This window comes from Sprattus sprattus (genome assembly GCF_963457725.1).
Source record: "Sprattus sprattus genome assembly, chromosome: 4".
NCBI lineage: Eukaryota > Metazoa > Chordata > Actinopteri > Clupeiformes > Clupeidae > Sprattus > Sprattus sprattus.
Window position 1 is genome coordinate 4373218 of NC_137923.1, and position 19486 is coordinate 4392703.

The 19486-nt window shown below is 42.7% G+C and overlaps 1 protein-coding gene across 1 annotated transcript in view; it reads right to left on the bottom strand.

Moving 5' to 3' along the window:
- The window catches only part of znf521 (zinc finger protein 521), a gene marked incomplete at its 5' end in the record, with an annotated part of 114472 nt that extends 96418 nt beyond the window's left edge, over positions 1–18054 (bottom strand). The window contains 5 exons of the mRNA XM_080837626.1: positions 4524–4681; positions 10496–10688; positions 11262–11426; positions 14088–14205; positions 17866–18054. Coding sequence (XP_080693752.1) covers positions 4524–4681; positions 10496–10688; positions 11262–11426; positions 14088–14205; positions 17866–18054 — 823 coding nt within the window. The remainder of the gene's footprint in view (positions 1–4523; positions 4682–10495; positions 10689–11261; positions 11427–14087; positions 14206–17865) is intronic.
- Between the last annotated feature and the right edge of the window lie 1432 nt (positions 18055–19486).

Here is a 19486-nt window from a genome sequence, read left to right on the forward strand (position 1 = left end):
GGATTTTTTAATGGTTCTATGAAAATTTCCTTAATGATAATAACATATTTTTCTGTCACATTACAAAGTGTTAATGACTTTTTTTTCTTTATCACAGATCATTAGTTGGACCACCACTAAAATTTAAGTTTACAGAATCTTTCATAATTATTTACATAAATCACATTTTAAATGGTTCATACTTGTAATTAAATGGATTGCGACTACATTTGAATTCTAACCCTTTTTTGTTAAATGCTATAAAAGAGGTCAAGATTTCATAACTGCACTCAGGTCAAATTAATCATACTGATGCCACCATGTCTTGAACTGAACTCAATATTTCCCTTAAAGTGGTCATAACCCCTTGAGAATTGTGGTGCGTTACTATCAATCATACTATGCTGTTCAGTCAATCCTTCCAGTTTTCAAAAAACTCTTCCACAATATTCCAATCGTGTTTTACCAGTTTCACACAGTGTGACACTGAAATCAATATGCAATATAAATTATTAACACTTCGTCTAATAATAAAAGTCTTCCAGAGATTATTTTAATTTTTAATTAACATTAAACTCAAAGCTGGCACATTTGTTTAACTGTCAAAAATGTCCCAAGTTCATTTGTCTTTTTGTTACACTTCTGTGAAATTGTCCTACATTGACACGTGAATGAATAAATCCAATTCAAGTCAGAAGCAGTGTTGTCAATAAAGGCCCCGTTTGATGGTCTGGCATTCTGACATTGTTCAGACAACACACTGATTTCGCTGAGAATACCAATACCATGCAACACATGAATACAGTAAGGGTTGGATTCTAGATCACCAGACACACACGACGCATGAAAGACAGGAGAGGCAACGATAGGGAGGTAGGGAGAGATGAGGAAACACAGACGAGAGAGTGAGAGACGGAGAGACACAGACAGAGGCAGAGAGAGTGAACGGTACAGAGAGAGAGAGAGAGAGAGAGAGAGAGAGAGGAGAGAGTAGCTCATATTTCCTCTAGAGCTTAAGTGCAGCTAGGTTGAGAGCCATTGCCCATGTTTACTGTTGCTATTAATGCCTCTCTCACATTTCCTGTCTATGTGCTCACACTGACTCTTTCTTATACATCCAGTGCAATAACACAGGCTTCTCGCATGGCGAGGAGGGAGGGAGGGAGGCTATTTAAGGTGTATATGACACAAAAGTGATTTGATGACACCCGAGACATGCAGACTAAATGATGCAGAAAATATATTTATGCATGCAAGAATCCCCTGGAAACAACCTCAGCCAATAAAAACACCTTCAGAAGGAAATACTAAAAAAAAAAAAAAAAAATGTCATTTAGGTCCAGGGGAGCAAACACTGATGTAGCCCAATGCTCGCAAAGCAAAAGCCTCCTTTTTCTCGCAGAAGAAAGTGCTCGACGTGGCAGGCACCACGCGTGCCAAACCCAAGCTCCGAGTCCGGTCTGCCGGAGCCGTCGTCTGATGGCACACTGGGAGAGAGGTCTGAGGGGGGACTGACACGATGGCAGGGCAGGCGGCGGAGGGATGCAGATAGGCAGGGGTGTGTAAATGTCAGCAGCGGTGCTGACGTGTTTGCATATAAGCGGATGATGTATGGCTCGAGTCCTGTGGCATTTATTCCCTCAAGCAATAACACAGCCGGGCTCTGTCTCGCACACTTAATTGAGACGGGACTTGCAACATTGGCCTTGTCTTCCCTGGGACCGCAACGTAACCTCTGACTCACTCCCACCTCCCAATGAGCAGGCGGGCACCACATTCCACTAGAAAAGACAACCCTTTTCAAGGGAAGATTTTTTCTTCTGTCATATCCACACCTTAACCACTTCTGTACCCCCTCCCCCTCCCCCTCCACAACCCAAAAGAAACCTCACACAAAATATGAAAAAGGCCGGATTGCATGACAACGTTTTCCAATTCGATATGCAAAGTGTCACTGATGTCTGTGCGTTGTGGCACATTAATGGGCCCCAGAGCAAATGTGTTTTATTTCTCACAGTGAATTAAAATGTGACCCTCAACTTTTGAGAATAAATTGAATAATTTGATTGAAGGAGTGATACACTGTTAGAAAAGAAATGGGTGACAAATAAATAGTGAAATAAAAATGAAGACGTGGTTTGAAAAACAAAAGGACAGTTTGTTATTAAATGTCCATAAAATTAAACTTTAACATGGTATTGAAAAAGACTAGTAATAAAATGAAAATGTAAGGTTTTCATTATTCTGTAAAAAAAAATACTCCACTGTTCCTCTCTAATATTGACTTTTCATACCACATGTTCACTCTAAAACACCCCACACACAGACACACACACAGACACACACACAGACACACACACACAGACACACACACACAGACACACACACCGTTTGAGGGGGAAATGCTACATTGTGTTATTGACCGGGGTGCATCTTAGATTCCATTACAAACTGATGCCCCGTTTTTGCTGACTTGCTGAATGCAGATATATAGATGTCATGGATAGAGTTTGATTGTGAGACAAATTTAAGATGTGAGAGCTCTCTCTCACTCTCTTACTACTCTCTCCCAAAGGTATTGATTTAAAATGGTGGCCATGGGACTGCACAGCAGACCATGTAATCTTCCTTTGAGGAGATGACTTCCGAGAAGGAAAGGAAAGAGAGAAAGGGCTTCACAGACCACAAGCTGAGAATGTGAAATTGTGGACAATTATTTGCTGAGCAAAATACAATGCTTGCCAGATGAACTGGAGCTTAGCCATGAATACCAGTGGCTTCCCTCAAACGCTACATGGAAATACTAGTCACTCCACGCACACACACACCGAGAGATAGAGAGAGGGAGAGAGATAGAGAGAGCTAAAGACAAACTACTTCAAACTCTTACTTTCGTCTGACTTGATGAATGCTTTTTTACAGTTTCAAAAAATAAAAAACTCAAGTTTGTTTATATTCTGTGCGCAGCATGTGCAATGCAATTCATATATTGCTGTAATGAAGTAAGCCAACAACAACTGCCAGAAACTTATCAACTGCATGAAAACATTGTATAAAACAGCAATGAAATTACATATTAACAAAAGATCTTCATGACATGCTTTGAGGTTAACAAGCACAGAATCTCAAGAAGACATGGATTCTGTTCAGACAACCTGCCCAAAAATCCTTCTACACAGTAACCCTTCTGTTATGCATATTAAGTGATCTGACACAACCAATGACACGTCGCCCCCCTACCAGGTCTATGTCACTCACAGAACTTCCCAAATCGCAGATAAGGTCAAGTGTACTAGTCTATTTACAAGTATCTTACATGACGTATGCATTAAACTCGACATTGTATTTCTTTAAAATGTTTCTCTGCTTTCTCGACGTTCGTCACGTGACGTGCCACTACAAACTCTACATTCCACTAGACTTAGCACCATACTCAAGCATCTTTAAAAAGTACATGTCAACAAAATGCTCAGGAACTCGATCAAAAGCAAACCTTCGAGTAGGTCACGAAAGGTATATTTAGCAGCTACGTATTATTTACCGATCGACTATATAGCGATGATTACATCTTTCCTTGTTATCAGACCAAATATGTAAGAAGTGTCGACACTGTGTGTTATGGTCCTAACAGAATTTCGCTACAGCGCCGAAAGGCGGTAGTTTGCGCAGCGTTGGTTGCGGTTGGTTGCGGGCTACGGTATCACTGAAACGCACACGTATTATTATAAATTACAATAGCAGACAATAAGTGGTGCTTGCAGTTTACACGGTATAGGCCTATAGTTACACAGGATCAAATGATCAGGCACGTGTCGATAGCTTAAAAATGTTGCATGCTCTAGAATGCGGATGTTGTCTACCCTTTAACACACGCGTTACACATGCAGCGAATACCACTTACCTTTCAGGGATCTTGGTTTAGCTTGCTTGCGGCGCGACATCCTACAGAAAACCGCTGAAGTTTCCCAGATTCGCTCTGATATATTGCATTCAACACAAAGCAAATAATCTACCTGTCGTAATCCTGTTCTTATTTCACCAATTATGCGGAGCGCTTTTTAAACCATCAGTAACCTATGATAGTGAACGCTTTCAGATTTGAAAGGATGAGAATGTCTAGAAATTTCAAATTATCCGTTTCCACCTAGCCTATTTAGTTTAATTGTGGTACCAGGCAAAGTGGCAGAATATCGATAGTGACAATTCCATCATGCGGATCCATCTCCCAGCAATAAGAATGATCAGACGAATATCCGATTTAAAACAAAAATAGAATATTTTGATGTCAGTCTATCGCGAAAGAACACACCAGAAAACGCCTGCTGAGAAGGAGAAAAAAATCCAACAAAACAAAACGGAAAAAAATACTTTTCCTTACATAGTCAACTGGCAGGCACTAAAACTAATTTTGGCTATCCCTTTACTCACTCCCGTTAGCTAATAATGTATTTGAATCTGAATCGGGACTAAGTCTACGTCTAAATTGGTTTAAAAAGAGGATGAAGAAGCGGAGAGAAGATGTGAGCTCCCTCCTCATCACAAACCTGCAAGGTCTTGGACTGCGCTGTCGCTCCGGTAGTCCACATAATAATGGAAAATGGAAGCAAGGCCCCCAAAGCCATCAGGATGGCTCCAGAGGGGGCCCCTACCCCGCAGGGACTCGCTCTGTACGTAATCACTGAGGAAATCATTGTCAGCCTGCCTGCACTCACACACAGACAGAGAGGCATGATTAAAATCCTCGGGATTGAGGCAAGATGCGGATGCCTGGATCCATGCGCCGCCGGATCTGGAGTCGGGCTCCAAACCTAAACTTGGCTCCTTTCCTCTTGCCTCTCGCCTGTCGGCTTTCAGTCGGTGACACTCCCGTCTTTGGCAGACGGATTGGTCCCCCTTCTGGTAGAAAGCGTTCAACAATAAAAGGTTCTCTGTTATGCGGTCTTATAGCTGCTGACATTTCACCTGCTAGTTAGTCCACGACGTTATATTATTTTGTAGTAAATAATAATACAAAAAAAATAAAGAGCTGTATATGTTCAGGAAATATGAAATACATGTATTGTTTTAAAATGGAGGGGCACTTTTGTTTTTGTGATTTTCTGAAATCAAACCAATACAGCTTAGTAAAGCACAGGGAACACTTATGATGTTTTAACTTTTTTTAAATGGAAGTGCTCCTTCAGGACAAAATGGTAGCGTAATCATAGGCTGATCATAAAGGTATTGTGATTCCAAAATACAATTCTGACTAATTATCACTTTCAAATATATGACAGGATTATTTAATCAGTCATGTACGTGGCATTTAAAGTTACCAGGGTGCAATGCCATATCAAGGAATAATCAAGGGGCTTGAACTTCCTGGCAGACTCAAACATGGACATGTCTTACCCCCTACCTATGTGAAAATGAGACCCAGAGAAAGTGCCCTGCTGGGACCATCTCACCCCACGCTCTCTCCCTAGAGGACTGAACCATTTCACCCTGAAAGTTCTCATGTAAAGATTATGTTCGAACTTTCACTTAGATTATTTTTTAGCAGTATGTGGCCTCATAGTATATATTTCTTCCACCACCATCTGTTTGTATGATCCCACAGAACAGTTGTGATATATTTTATTTGAATACGATAGCCACTAAATGCATGGTTTTATAGGCTTCCGGAAAAACCATGTTAATGACAACGAAGAACATGTAGTCTGTTGTAAACTTTATCAGAAACAGAACTCTGAATGACCTTCGCAGATTTAATTAGTATGAGGTGGGATCTGTGTTAAGGAGTTGATTTGGAAAAGACTGGAGTAGGGAATCAGTCACGGCTGGCTGCCTGTGTTATTCAGAAGGGCTTGTGCTGATCGCACTAGGGGCAGGGTGATCGATGGACTGAGAAAGATATTCACAACGCCTCCCTATCACCCCACACGGAGCAGAACACTGCTCACTCATTATCTTATCATTGGAAGGCATGACGTGACTGTGTCTTTGCCACGTACTCGGGTTATGTCAGATATGATACATGACTATTTGTATCATTTGACTATTTATTAACCATATTAGTATTACCACTAGAATGTAAAGGAACTTGTATCTGTAGGCTACTATGAATGATAGGCTATGTCTGATGCACAATGTAAAATATATGGTCTACTACTTTTGGTAAGTAGAGCTTTTACAAGTAGCCTCAGAGTAGGCATGCTAAAATGAACAAATTTGCCTCAATCCTATAAACCAGCCCTCAGTCACCGAGTCAAGGCTTTGTCTGCACTGTGTGCTTGACATGCACAGTAGGCCTAGAAGGGTTGCATCACCACCCGTGTGCTTTCAGGCAATGAATGAAACAAATAACTGTGTCTGAAATTGCTGTATTTCATATGAAAAAGTTCATACCTTGATTAGAAATATTCTGCAAAAAGTGCCATTAAACAACACTGCATATACAGTATGATTTTTTTTAAAGACGTGGTTATCTTGTGATGCAGTAGTAAGAAGTACAACAAAAATAACCTCCATTATATTTATACTTGCCTGTCAGTTTTACCTTTGACCAATTGCAAAGCAGAATACATAAATCTTATATGAAATCATATATTTAGATAAACCTACTGTTTTAAAAAGCATTTAGCCTACTATTAGGTTAATGTCGATGTTTAAGTAGGCCTACATTGTATCAAACAAATAAATGGCTGAGAATTCCACACAGTACTATCCACATGATACAGAGATCACTTCAGCATGACTTTGTCTCTATGCTAAAAGAATGATACAATCAGATACCCTTGGTAGTTATTTTATTTTACACAAAATCTTTTCTGTATAATTTATTTTGGTCTGGTAAATACATTTCTCTTCTCTCGAGTTTATGTGTGTTGCATCTGAATGCATGATGCAGTAAGGTTATGTAAGGGATAACAGCGGTGTGTATTGGATGAAGCGGAGGCAAAGAACTCTGAAGCGAAGTTTATTCCGCCTGGTCCTATAAAAGGGGATACCCTCGGCTAGGTTACACTCGGTTCCATTGTTGCTTAGACCGAATCCTTCGGCTTGCTTGTTATATCTGATTCTAAAACTGATTGTTCAAATCCTTGATTGTGATTGGCTAAAAGCCGTTGTAAAATCCACCATAACCTAACAAGTTGTCATTCCATATTACTGCGCATGGAATATTTAAATGAAAAAAAGACGTTACAAAGTTAAAGCAATAAGCCCCGCAAGTCCGTGGTTAAATAAGCACACCTTTTTTGTCGGTAGCGTCAAGTGATTCATCTGGCTGTTGCGTGGCAACGATTTATGTAGGAACTATATTTTTTAGTGGCGGAAGAATGACGTTTTTTTATTAAACTAGTCTGTTTCTTAAATTTAATTGTCTTTATTCATGAAACCATATCAAATATTTGAAGTAAAAGTTTTAGAAAAGCAATAAGCCCTGCGAGTCCGCGGTTTGCGCTGATTTTAGAATAGGTAAGGGGGTTTTAGGCACTCAGCTTCGCGTCGTGCCTAATAACTCCCCTTACCTGTTCTAAAATCAGCGCAAACCACGGCCTCTTGGGGCTTATTGCTTAATTCTATGCGTGCTAGCTTACAAGTTTCCAAGATAACATTTTATTCAACCACGGAATTCATCGCGTTTTCACTACTTGGCGAAATGTGAGAATACGTTTATTTTGTTCATTCATTAACTTGACTGACTACACACTTACTGTTACAGCCTCTGTCCAGGGACAGCTTTTCAGTTAACCACCATTTACTGTGGTTGATATAGTTAAAATTCAAAGTTTTCAGAACATTGATACAGAACGGTGATTAAGCTTTTTCACCAGGTCTTCATAGGTGTCCCAGAAATATCGGGACACCTGCCAGCCAATCAGAAAAGAGTATTTTCTCATCACTGGGGTAATAATAGATGAAAACAGTTTCAGTAATCTATCTATGCTTCGTGACCTCAGCCACTCACACTCTCACACACACACACTAAAATAAATAGCATGACTAGGCCACAAAAAAAATGTCTTCAAGATGTATTAAGATAGACAGGGTTAATCTCTGCCAGCTTTTGTTGTGAACAACATATTGTTAGGGACATGGTGCCTTGACAGACCTTTAGCTGAATTGGAATCTATGTTAAACAAAGATCAAACTCTTCTCTTAGTTTTCATCAGAGCACCATCTTTACACATTGTCCATCTTTATGTATTGTCCATAACCTCAAATATACTGTACATTAGATTTGGGTTCTACTGTTAACTCTTTATCCATGAAATGTTTGTCAGATGAAGCCTGATTTTTGGTGTGTTTGTTTTGTCTCCAGATTCAAATGTGACGTTCTCTATGGCCTTAGGTATGAGTACCTTGTCTGACGCAATACAGAGTCTGAGCTGCAAAACTGCTCAATTTTGACCTACATAGTTGTCACTAACATTTGTACTTTATTACTTCTAATTTCACTTTTTTTTTTTCAGGATGTATCAACATTTTGACAGCCTCTTTCTTCTTTAAAGATAAACATCTCCCCACTCACTTGCTGCCAAACAACAAGGCTGAAGCTTGAATGTTTTTTTTTATATAAAAGAGAGAGAAGAAGGATTGATATGATGTGCCTCATTGGCACATTCAAAGCCTTTCCTGAATATGCTGTCGTATGTAAACAGCTATTTGTAGGTGCCTTCCTTCACTCAGAAGTGCCCCTCTGTTGTCTTACACTTCAATCTTAACTGCACCCCAGGTCCCAGTGCTCTGTCAAGTTGTTTCCACCAAATTTTCAGCACCCCTTCTCCCCAGCACCCCCCCCCCACCTCCACCCCCTCCATAATCCACTCCCTGTTCGCCCTGTTACATCCGCACGCAAACATAAACACAAACAAAGTGCTCTCCCCAGGCTCTCCCAGCCTGTTTCGTTACTTTCATTAGTAACAAAGTCACTGGAAGAGAGAGAGAGAGAGAGACAGAGGCTTGCCTCTGCTCGCGGTGCTCAGCTCTGTGGCGTCATGCTCTGCCTGTGCAGCGGAGGCTGTCAAAAACACACGCCACTGCCGGAGACCGTTGGGTGCAGCATGCACACTGCTACCAGGCCCGCAACTCTCAAGGGGAGGGGGGGGGGGGGGGGGGGCTCTGTTGTTCAGAATCATGCATTTTGTGTTTGTGCTCCATGTACAAATTGATACAAGTAATCAAAATCAGGCTATTTCTTTTTTTTTTTTACCGTCTGTCTCTATTGGCTGGTGAGGACAATATAGAATGACATCAAAGAAGGGAATGCAAAGAAGTGACATATTAGCCTAGGGGAGACATTTAAATGAAGAGAAGGGTTTCAGAGTGAGGTCTACGTTAATAAAGAGAAGATGCTTCTGTTGAGACATGCATGGAGCAGCACATCTCAACAGCCGTTATGTTTTCAAACGGAAATCCACAGTCCCTCAGTCTCTAGGTTTTGGTCAAGAACTGTTCCCTTTCTACACGGCTGCTTTTCTTCAAAATTTGAGACGAACCAAGCAGGTGGATGTGAGACACTTTCCTTTTTTTATTTAAAAAGACAATGTGAAAGAAGTTTGAAGCTATTCAGTTAAGGCAGCTGCTTAATTCAACTTTAAAGCACAAAACAAACATAACGACAATGATCTTCACATCTGTGTAAAAATGCACTATTTCAGATTCAGACAAGTTGATTTGAGGTAGTTTCACATTTGAACAAAAGAGATGGGTGGAACAAGTTTTTGTGGGCCAAGTAAAGGCTCTGTGTCATTCCCATAGCAGTGGTCATGCTTGTGGTCAGCAGAATTAAACAGTGAAAAAAAAAGGGCCTTGGAAAATTCTGGATGTATCCCACAGAGAGTGTGTCGCAGCATATGAGAATACACTCCGTCTCCCAGTGGGATGAGATGATCCCTGGTGGAATCTGACCTTCTCTCTGTCCCCACATACCCTGTGATTCCGGGCTCCTCAAGTTCTAGAGTCTAACCACCCCCCCCTCACCGCCACCCCACCCACTCCTCGCCCTTAACTCCAGTGCCCCCACATTTGAGATTCAGCCTTCCGCAGTGTGGGAGTCAGAGTTCGTAGCCTGCCCGTGATCTCAACTTTTGTTAAGAAACTCTGAAAAAAGATCCCATCCAAAATAAACTTGTTTCTGAGCGGAATAATGATAGCTGAAGGCCCATTAGTGAGTTGCTCGAATAAGACCTTGGCATGCCCCCACACATGCAAAAAAATGACTACACACACACACACTTGTTGGGGCTTGAAACATACACATAATGGTCTCTCTCTCGTTTCTCTTTCACACACACAGTCACACATGCACACACACACACACACACACACACACACAGACACAGACACACTCTATCTTTCTCTCTTGATTTGCCTCATTAAAACTCATCTACTAGAACTTTGAGATGTGAATATATCTCCCATGAGAAGGGGCTCTACGTTCATCTGCGGGATTGCTGAACAGTTTTGCTCGGCTCTCTTTTTTTTCACCCCCTCTATGCCAATAATTACCGAGCCGGCACAGAAGCATGACCCTGAGAGGAAGACCACTCCTGGGGGGAGTCCCACAGCAGCGCTGGGCCCTTCGTCCAGACCTCCAGGGGAGAGATCCGCCACGTCTCCCCGCTCCAGTGCCACCCACACCAGGCAGGAAAGGGTTGACTCGGTGCCCCCATCACTGGCGAGGCATCCTCCTGGGAGGTGGCTCTCTGCACCCCTGAGCCGAACTTGTGATGCAAGGGAAAAAACAGCCGAAAACAAGACACAGTAAGAAACAAAAACTGTGCAGTGGAAGAACAAATGTATGTGTTCTAATCAAGAGCTGGGAGGCTCATATATCACAAGTAATAGAAAGAAAAAAAGATCTCAATAAGAAAAACAATCAGAGTCACAGTGCATTAGTCATCTTGTGTTTCTCTATAGAAAATCTTTCTTTTTTCTTCACAAAGCAAACAATGCATGTAAACATATGTATTTTAAAAAAATGCCAGAATGTATGTTTATGCACAAAATATACAAATGCAAGTTTTCAACAGTCTGTCAGCCAGCCCAGTGACGATGGGCATGCAACTATCAACGTTTTCATCGGTCACTAAAAAACACCTAATGTCAATATCTGTGTTTTAAAAACACCTAATGTGGACACTGGTTTCTTGGTGCTGTACCCTTCAAACCCACTCTGTCCGTGGCTCTGTGACAGTCATTGTTAGCGTGGCGGTTGGAAGGCACGGTGAAATGTGGCAGCGAGGCGATCCGGAGCGCCCCTCATCAAGCGTGACCTTCCAGTTGGATATCCACACCTTCCATCTTTCCCCGGCCAAGGCGTCCCGCCGAGCTACTCCCACACCGGGTCATTAGCGTGGCGGTGTCACCAGATAGCCCGATCACGGGCCAGCGCAGGAGCGAGAGGGGACTCCTGGCACCGCGGCGGCTGCTGTGCGGCTTGACATTCAGGGCTGGCTGATCTATGGGGCTGGGGAGACATTGCCCTTGCTCTGGGTCTCCATGAAGAGAAGGTCCTGGCAACTCTCCCTCTCACCCCTTACTCCGTCACACCGCAGCACATGGGCTGCTCGAGCGAGTACGCGTGCTCTAGCCTCCCCCACCCCAAACGGTCAGGTACACAGTCTATACACGCCGCGCACCTCTGTAACCTTCAGACGGGATAGAGTAATCAACAGCCAAATTAAGGTCTTTGAACTTAAAACTGTGTGAGATGATGAAATATGCTGGAGAAAAAAGCCATTAGCCCTTTAATCAGCAGAAGTCTTCATTCTCCTGATACTGAACGATCACAATCGCTAATGGTTGAGCTTTTAGTAATTACCAGCTAAAATGGTTTGGCGAATAATCCAGCAGTATAGATGCTTAGTATCCACTAAATCTTCATTAGTATTCGCCAAAATTGCATTTCTCATATACGGGTCTGTGCAGATACAGCTTTATGATAGCAACTGCAAAAAAAAACACACAAAAAATAAATCCCCATGCCCCTCGCTCACAAAATCACAATCCGGTCCACGCTATCTTCTTAGGAGATGGACTTGTCTCCCCCCGACTTCAAATGAGGGCCGAGAGGCGTCTCAGAGAGGCTTTAATCTGACGGAGAGAGATTCATTTCCACAATGTCTAACTCTCCTGAGCTCTGCGTCATTAGGAGCGCCAGTCGTGGTTTAATCAGGCCACATGCCACCCTGTCTCCATCAGCCATATCACTGGGTGTCAGGGCCCTTATCGTACACAACATTCTGGATGATAGTTTCAGCTCACCTAAAGGGTGGTTTATAAGTCTGGCCTCTGACAGCCTGGCAATTATTAGACTGCTGAGCAGCACAATTTGCTGTGTTTTGGATTCAGGACAACATCAGTTTGCTTTGGCAGATTCTAAATGTGTCTTTGGAGGTAATTATTTAGCTTCTTACTAGCCAAGATGTGTGGTTTTAGTTGTTGTTTCAATAACCTCTTGTTTGATGGTCATGCTGAGATTTTCAAGTTGTGCTGCCCAGATGGAGTGAAAACATCTCTTCAAGACATTTTGAGCCTCTTTTCTTGGATGAGTAGATGTATATTTGTGTTTGCAGGTATGTCTCTCAGAATGTGCTTGTGTGTGTTAATGTCTCAGAATGTGCTTGTATGTCTGTCTATCTGTAACGGTGTCTGTAAGTGTGTGTGTATCTGTGACTGTGTCTGTAAGTGTGTGTGTGTGTGTGTGTGTGTGTGTGGTGTGTGTGTGTCTCTAGGTCTGTCTGTGTTTGTGTGTGTCTGTAAGTGTGTGTGTGTGTGTGTGTGTGTGTGTGTGTGTGTTCGTGTGTGTCTGTAAGTGTGTGTGTGTGTCTATTTGTAACTGTGTCCGTAAGTGTGTGTTTATCTGTAACGGTGTAGGTAAGTGTGTGTGTATCTGTGACTGTGTCTGTAATTTTGTGTGTGTGTGTGTGTATCTGTAACTGTGTTTGTAAGTGTGTGTTTGTGTCTGTAAGTGTGTGTGTGTGTGTCTATCTGTAACTGTGTTTGCAAGTGTGTGTGTGTGTGTGTGTACGTCTGTGGGCGTGTGTGTGTCTGTCTGTAAGGGTGTCTGTAAGTGTGTGTGTGTGTGTGTGTGTGTGTGTGTATCTGTATCTGTGTCTGTACGTGTGTGTCTGTAAGTGTGTGTGTGTGTCTATAAACGTGTGTGTATGTCCGTAAGTGTGTGTGTGTGTGTGTGTGTGTGTGTGTGTGTGTGCGTGTGTGTGTCTGTAAGTGTGTCTGTAAGTGTGTGTGTGTGTGTGTGTGTGTATATCTGTATCTGTGTCTGTACGTGTGTGTCTGTAAGTGTGTGTGTGTGTCTGTAAACGTGTGTGTGTGTGTGTGTATGTCCGTAAGTGTGTGTGTGTGTGTGTTTGTTTGTCTGTAAGTGTCTGTTAGTGTGTGTGTGTGTGTGTGTGTGTGTGTGTGTGCGTGTGTGTGTCTGTAAGGGTGTCTGTAAGTGTGTGTCTGTAAGTGTGTGTGTGTGTGTGAAGTGTGTGTGTGTGTGTGTGTGTGTGTGTGTGTGTGTGTGTAAGTGTGTGTGTTAGGGTGTGTGTGTGTCTGTAAGTGTGTGTGTGTGTGTGTGTGTGTGTGTGTGTGTGTGCTCTGTTGGAGTGAGAGAAGCCCCGCTCTCTGGCCCTGCGCACATTATTCATCCCTTCCTCCCACAACCCCACCTCCCTGACAACAGCTTGAGCCCCTCTCCCTCCCTCTCTCCATCCCTCACTTCTCCTCTCCCTCCCTCTCTCCATCCCTCACTTCTCCTCTCCCTCCCTCTCTCCATCCCTCACTTCTCCTCTCCCTCTGTCCCCCTCGCTCCCTCTCTCTGGACTGCAGTGGCGCGGGGAGCGCTGCAACTGTGTTAATTAAAGGAAAAGGTTAATGCACAGGGGGCCCGGGGCTCGTGCATTCAGCAGGGACCCTGTGCCATGTGCAGCTGGTCCACGTCCAGTCCTCCGACACCCCCTCCACCCCCCCACCCCCCCATCTCCGCCACAGCAGAGAGGGGCCGCACTGCACCAGGGTCCTAGGACCAGGGGGTTGTGTTGGATGGTCCTGGGGATTAGGGAGTCTCTGTCTCGGCAGAGGTAGGTAGCGGAGGCCCTCTCCCTGTTAAGACTCACCTGTCCTCTGGTGGAGCACCTGGAGTCCTGGCAAGGGGCTGATTAGTGCATTACAGCCTCCCTCAACCACACCACGCCACACCACACCACACCAGCTTTTCCACATCACTGTAGCCAACTGACAGTGGCCATACAGATCCACACCACTTAGGGGGAGATGTCAGAAAGAGAGATAGAGAGAGAGAGAGAAAGAGAGGTACAGGCCGGAGCTACAAACCCATCTCATACAGAAAAAGTGCACTGGACAGTGGGGTGAGATTTCAGGCTTTGGGGTAATTGCAATAGTGTCATGTCGTGAGAGTACATACAGTACCTTACATACAGTACCTTTCATATAATCTCACCTCCTTTAGGCTATTTTAACTTTACCAGACATAGATATATATATATACTGTATATATTTGTATTTGTATTTGTATTTGTACTTCACATTGAGTTTAGATTTACATACAGTTTGTGATGGGAAAATGTTTTTCAGGGTGTGGAAATAGATAGTTTGCCCTAGTTTGTTTAAGTTTAAACTAAGATAGCGATGGTCTGTGACATAAGGGAATGGATGATGAATGGGTTAGGATGTAATGTGGCCCCAATTAAGCACATATGCAGTAATGTTGTGTCATTCAGTCTCCATTTGCAATTGTTCTTCATATACATTTGAGATAATGCAACATGCACGTTAAAAAACAGCCGTAAACATGACATTATAAGACTATGTTTGTACTCAATTTATACTATAATTCCTGTGGCCATGGCACCTGTCATTCTTTATTTTCCTTTTTTATATGTTGTGATTACCCATCAGAAGTGCATATTTATTTTATAAACCTTCTAAGGCCTGAAACTTCAACTTGCAAAAACAAAGCAATAGCACTGAGGTATGTTTGACTGTGCATGTAGAAAAATGATGTTAGTCTGTGGGTAAGCTAACAAAAACCCAAAGTAGTAAACATTATCTACAGAACAGAATAACAAGCCTTAGCCATAACTTGAGTTATTGCCATCTTAGACATGCATATATCTATAATTAGTGAATCTGTATTAAAAAAAACATCAGTTACAGTAATGTAATGTCAGATCCCTCCACAAGCATAATTCAAGTTGCTGCCCAAATCAGTGTGTTGATAACCTTAATTAATTTCAATAAACACTTCAGGCACTATCAGCAAACAAGAGGGGGTGTTCATTTTTTCCCTTTTTTTCCCAAACAAGCCGAGGTAATTACACATCCGAGGGGAGAGTAGAGGAAAGCGTTCCCACTGGAACCTAGTTTGGTTTATGGATTTGCCCCTGGATTGAATCACAAGGGACTCACTAACAGCTTGAATTTCAAGGTTTTATGTCTCTAACAAGCCTTTAATTGCCAAGGTAACATAGCATAATCGCATAAGCATTACAGGAAGCCTGTACCTTCGCGCAGTAACTATAGTACATCACTGCAAGAAGCTATACAAAAGAAAGTAAGGCTACATACATACTTTACCGACTTTACACTGTTCTCTGGTGTCTACAGTGATTTGCTTTGTATAGCTGTACTCTATTTTACTATTGCCATTGTGATACAAAATGCGTTATGATTAGGAAACATTCTACATTAGAAGATGATGATGATGATGAAAGTTGTGTAGTCGCCTTACTCAAGAGATTATGAGTTTTTTGACCATTGTGGTATGGTACGTGGCATGGAGTTATGATTAAAGGAGTTTAAGTCAATTAGTTACGTTTCAGAGCCACGAGAGTCGTGTTAGGATGTAATTGATTCTCCTAGACTCTAGCCCTGAGCACTGGTCTGTTTCACTGCACATTTATGAGACTAATGGAATAGCTTAGCTGAACCTACGGTGTGAAACTAGCAACATAGGCTCCACTGATCTTATGATAATAATGATCATAACAATAATTCGCCAGCAAAATACTCCATTGTAGTTCTATAAATTGTCCTGTGCTCCACTGATTGTAACACGGTCCACGAGCTGAGCTACATATTCACTGATTTACTGTGACATGCAGGAACAATAGCTGCAGGCTGACCAGTAATATTGACTTAGAAGTATAGCAGCTAAGGCATGTTGTGATTAAACCCTGAGGGTTTGTCTTCAAGAATGGTTTTCCTCATTTCTGTTTGGTTTACAAAATCCCATGAGGATTAACCTCCTGTGTCTGCCCAGTGCTGTATGAGGTTCGGCAACGCCTGCATCCTCACAGCGCATTTGTAATGTTCTCCTAAGACACTGGCCAAAGCTGCATCACTACCAGCCATCAGTCGATTGTGCACCTGCACATAGAAGCAAGTTCATCACAAATTTCACAGTGGGGATGCAAACATCCAAGAGCTCCCATGAACATATGGCCAATACAAATCAGGTATTAGCAGCCAATTTACAACTCACACCTCTTACATAGAGTCATGCCCCAGAGACTACCATACATAGGGCATAATTATACATGTGACATCAGGCATCTCATTTGATAACTACCTTATTAGACTAACTACATTTTCCACTAAGTCTGTCAGTGAGTTTGCAGTCAAAGCAGAATCTAGCCCACATTCCCTGATCCCGAAGCTGTACTTGTTTTTTTTTTCCAACACAGGTTTGTGTATGTGTATCACTTTGTGTATCACTCTTACTATTCACTTACATGTTGGGCAATTACACATCATGTACAGTGTACACTGCACTTTGATCAAGGATGTTTTCTTCTCCTGGTTTTCTTTTCTGGGTGCTTTTTCATGTGCTCCTATTGTTTTGGGTGATGTCTGGCCTTTGTTCCTGCTCTGCACAGACTCTCAGATGTATGAATCTCATTGCACTTTGTAGTGTGTCTGTGATATGTGAACAAAGTGCTTCAACTTGCGTGCAGGCAAGTGACTGTCTTACAGAAATACTGCACAGAGAGGTCAGACAGAGCGAAAAGATAATTCAATTCGGAGGCTAATAAGCAAGTCATTCTGTATCCTGTTTACAAATTGTTACGACTGTCCGACTTCGCTTACTTACCCAGTCACTCGCTCCTTCTCTCTCACTCACTTGCTTTTAAGATAGAAATACTTCACAGTTAAATGCTTGAACTGATTTCAGTCCATAGCCCACATGGATGTTAAAATATAAGCTGTTACTTTTATTTGAGAAGTTCAGCAAAAAAGAGTACCTACGTTTTTGTTACAGAAGTTAAATGTAAGCATTCATTTATCTAATTCCTGTCAAAGCAAAAGTTGCTGCATAATAATATGGCTGCTTAAAATGGGGCCTTTAAACGTCTTTAGAATATTAAAACGTGGATTTTTTTTGCTTGTTTATATCCATGTGTTTGATGTGAGGACTTTTTGAATTCCAATTTCTATGCATTTTCTGACACATCATTAAAAATGTATCAAGACTGGATTTTTATCCTGCTGTGTCATGATAAAACTATTTCCTCCTTCAAAGCTACATATGCAACTTGTGAAGCAAAATACACGTTTGCGATGCTTCTTTTTATACCGCATGTAAGACTAATCTAAATCACCATTTATTTTTCACCGAGAAACACTGAAGCCTGTGTATGCTGGTGAAGTTTGATTTGGAAAAAAAAAGGGTCTCTTTTGTTGTTTTTTCATAACCTGTCACAGCACCAGTACTCATTGCTCTCCACCTCCTATGATCTCCATTCAGAGAGGAAACAATGCATTCACTACTGTATATCCAGAGGAACACAGTTCAAAGGAAGTGGAAGAGGAGTTGGTCCCAAGTCACATGACCTCCTTCTAAAAAGTAGTGCAACTCTCTTGACAAGCCCTGACTGTGGGGGTATTCTTCAGAGGAGTCAGGAGGAGAGGGTCGCTCCCTGCTCCCCGCTCCCCGCTCCCATCTCTCCTGTCACAGGCCTGACATGCGTGGCCCAGGGACCAAAGGCTCTGGTGCTCTGGACAGTGACCTAGTTCTCTCCCTTCCTTCCCGCCTGTAAAAAGGAACTCCTCACCAAATGACATCTCGAATCTCCCACCTCCTCTCCGTCTCTTGCTCTCTGTCTCTGTTTCTTTCTCTATTTCTGTCCCTCTCTTTGTCGATCTTTTTTCTCTCTCTCTCTGAAGGCATTTTCTTTTTTCTTTACTTTTTTTTCCCCCTTTCCCTTAGATTTCTTGTTAAGTTACCTTTCAGGTTTGCTCTCCGAGTCTGCCTGGTGATTACGTACAGAGAAATTACTCAAAAGTGACATTCTGTGGCACCCATCCTCGCAGCTCCCCGTAATTACATCAAAAAGTTGGTGTGCTTTAAGTGGTGTTTCAGATGATAAAGTTGTATTTCACCATGTTCATATATATTCTTGAGAGAGGTTTTGAGCACGGGACATTATTAATATGCATTCAGAAATCCCCTGAGTGGAGACGCTCAGACAGTTTCTTACTACACCAGACCATAGATCTTTCTAAATGGACATATTATCGGGGCCTCATTGACTTTAGTCGTTGTTCAGACGTGTTTGTTTCCCCGCTGTTTGTGATGCGTCTGAGAGCACCTCAGATACCGTATCCTCACACCTCTAGCCCACCTTCACCGCTCTCTCTTTTTTCTCCCCCAGATCTCATCTCTAGTTGATGTCTCCCGAGATCCATAATCTGTCTCTTAATTTCCCAGAGGAAATATGCAGGCAACACTCACTAGTGATATTCGAAGAATTAAATGAGAGGGGGGGAAAAAAGCAAGGGGAAAAAAATATGAACACAGAGGCTTTCATGAGATTTGCAAAGAAGGCGGGTGGGCAGGGCTGCAGTTTGGTTCACGGCGCAGGCAAAGGTGTTGCCCCACACTGCAGGAATTGTACGTGCTTTGTGTTCCTTTGTCTTTCCTGCTTTCCCTGGCTGCTTGTGTGGAGTCTGCCGCTCGCACCTCCGTTAAGCAACATGCAGTCACCGTGGCGTAGCGAGGAGAGTCCCGCGAGACAGCATGCCCCAGTACGTTGGGTTTCTTCCCCTGTCACACACACACACACACACACACACACACACACACAGACACACACACACACACACACACACACACACACACACACACGCTCAAACAGAACCTGGGGTATGACAAGAGGTAGCTCTCCACTGAGGGAGAACCAGTGCCATGTTTACTGTCATGTTCGTGTGCACGCCATGCAGCTTCAAACACATCAAACACCTCCAAAGGACTACAATAGGTTATGCCAATAAGGTACACAGGCACACTCACAAACATGCACAAAGACAGATAAACACACACACACACACACACACACACACACACTGCACCTACACACCAAGGCTGGCTGGTTACAACCTGTGACCATGTATTTTCACCTTGGGTGCACTGTATATCATATGAGCTCCCTGGGAGCTATTAGAGCGAGGTGTATTGGAACAGTACCCCTGCAGAAGACCTGTGCATAACATATGT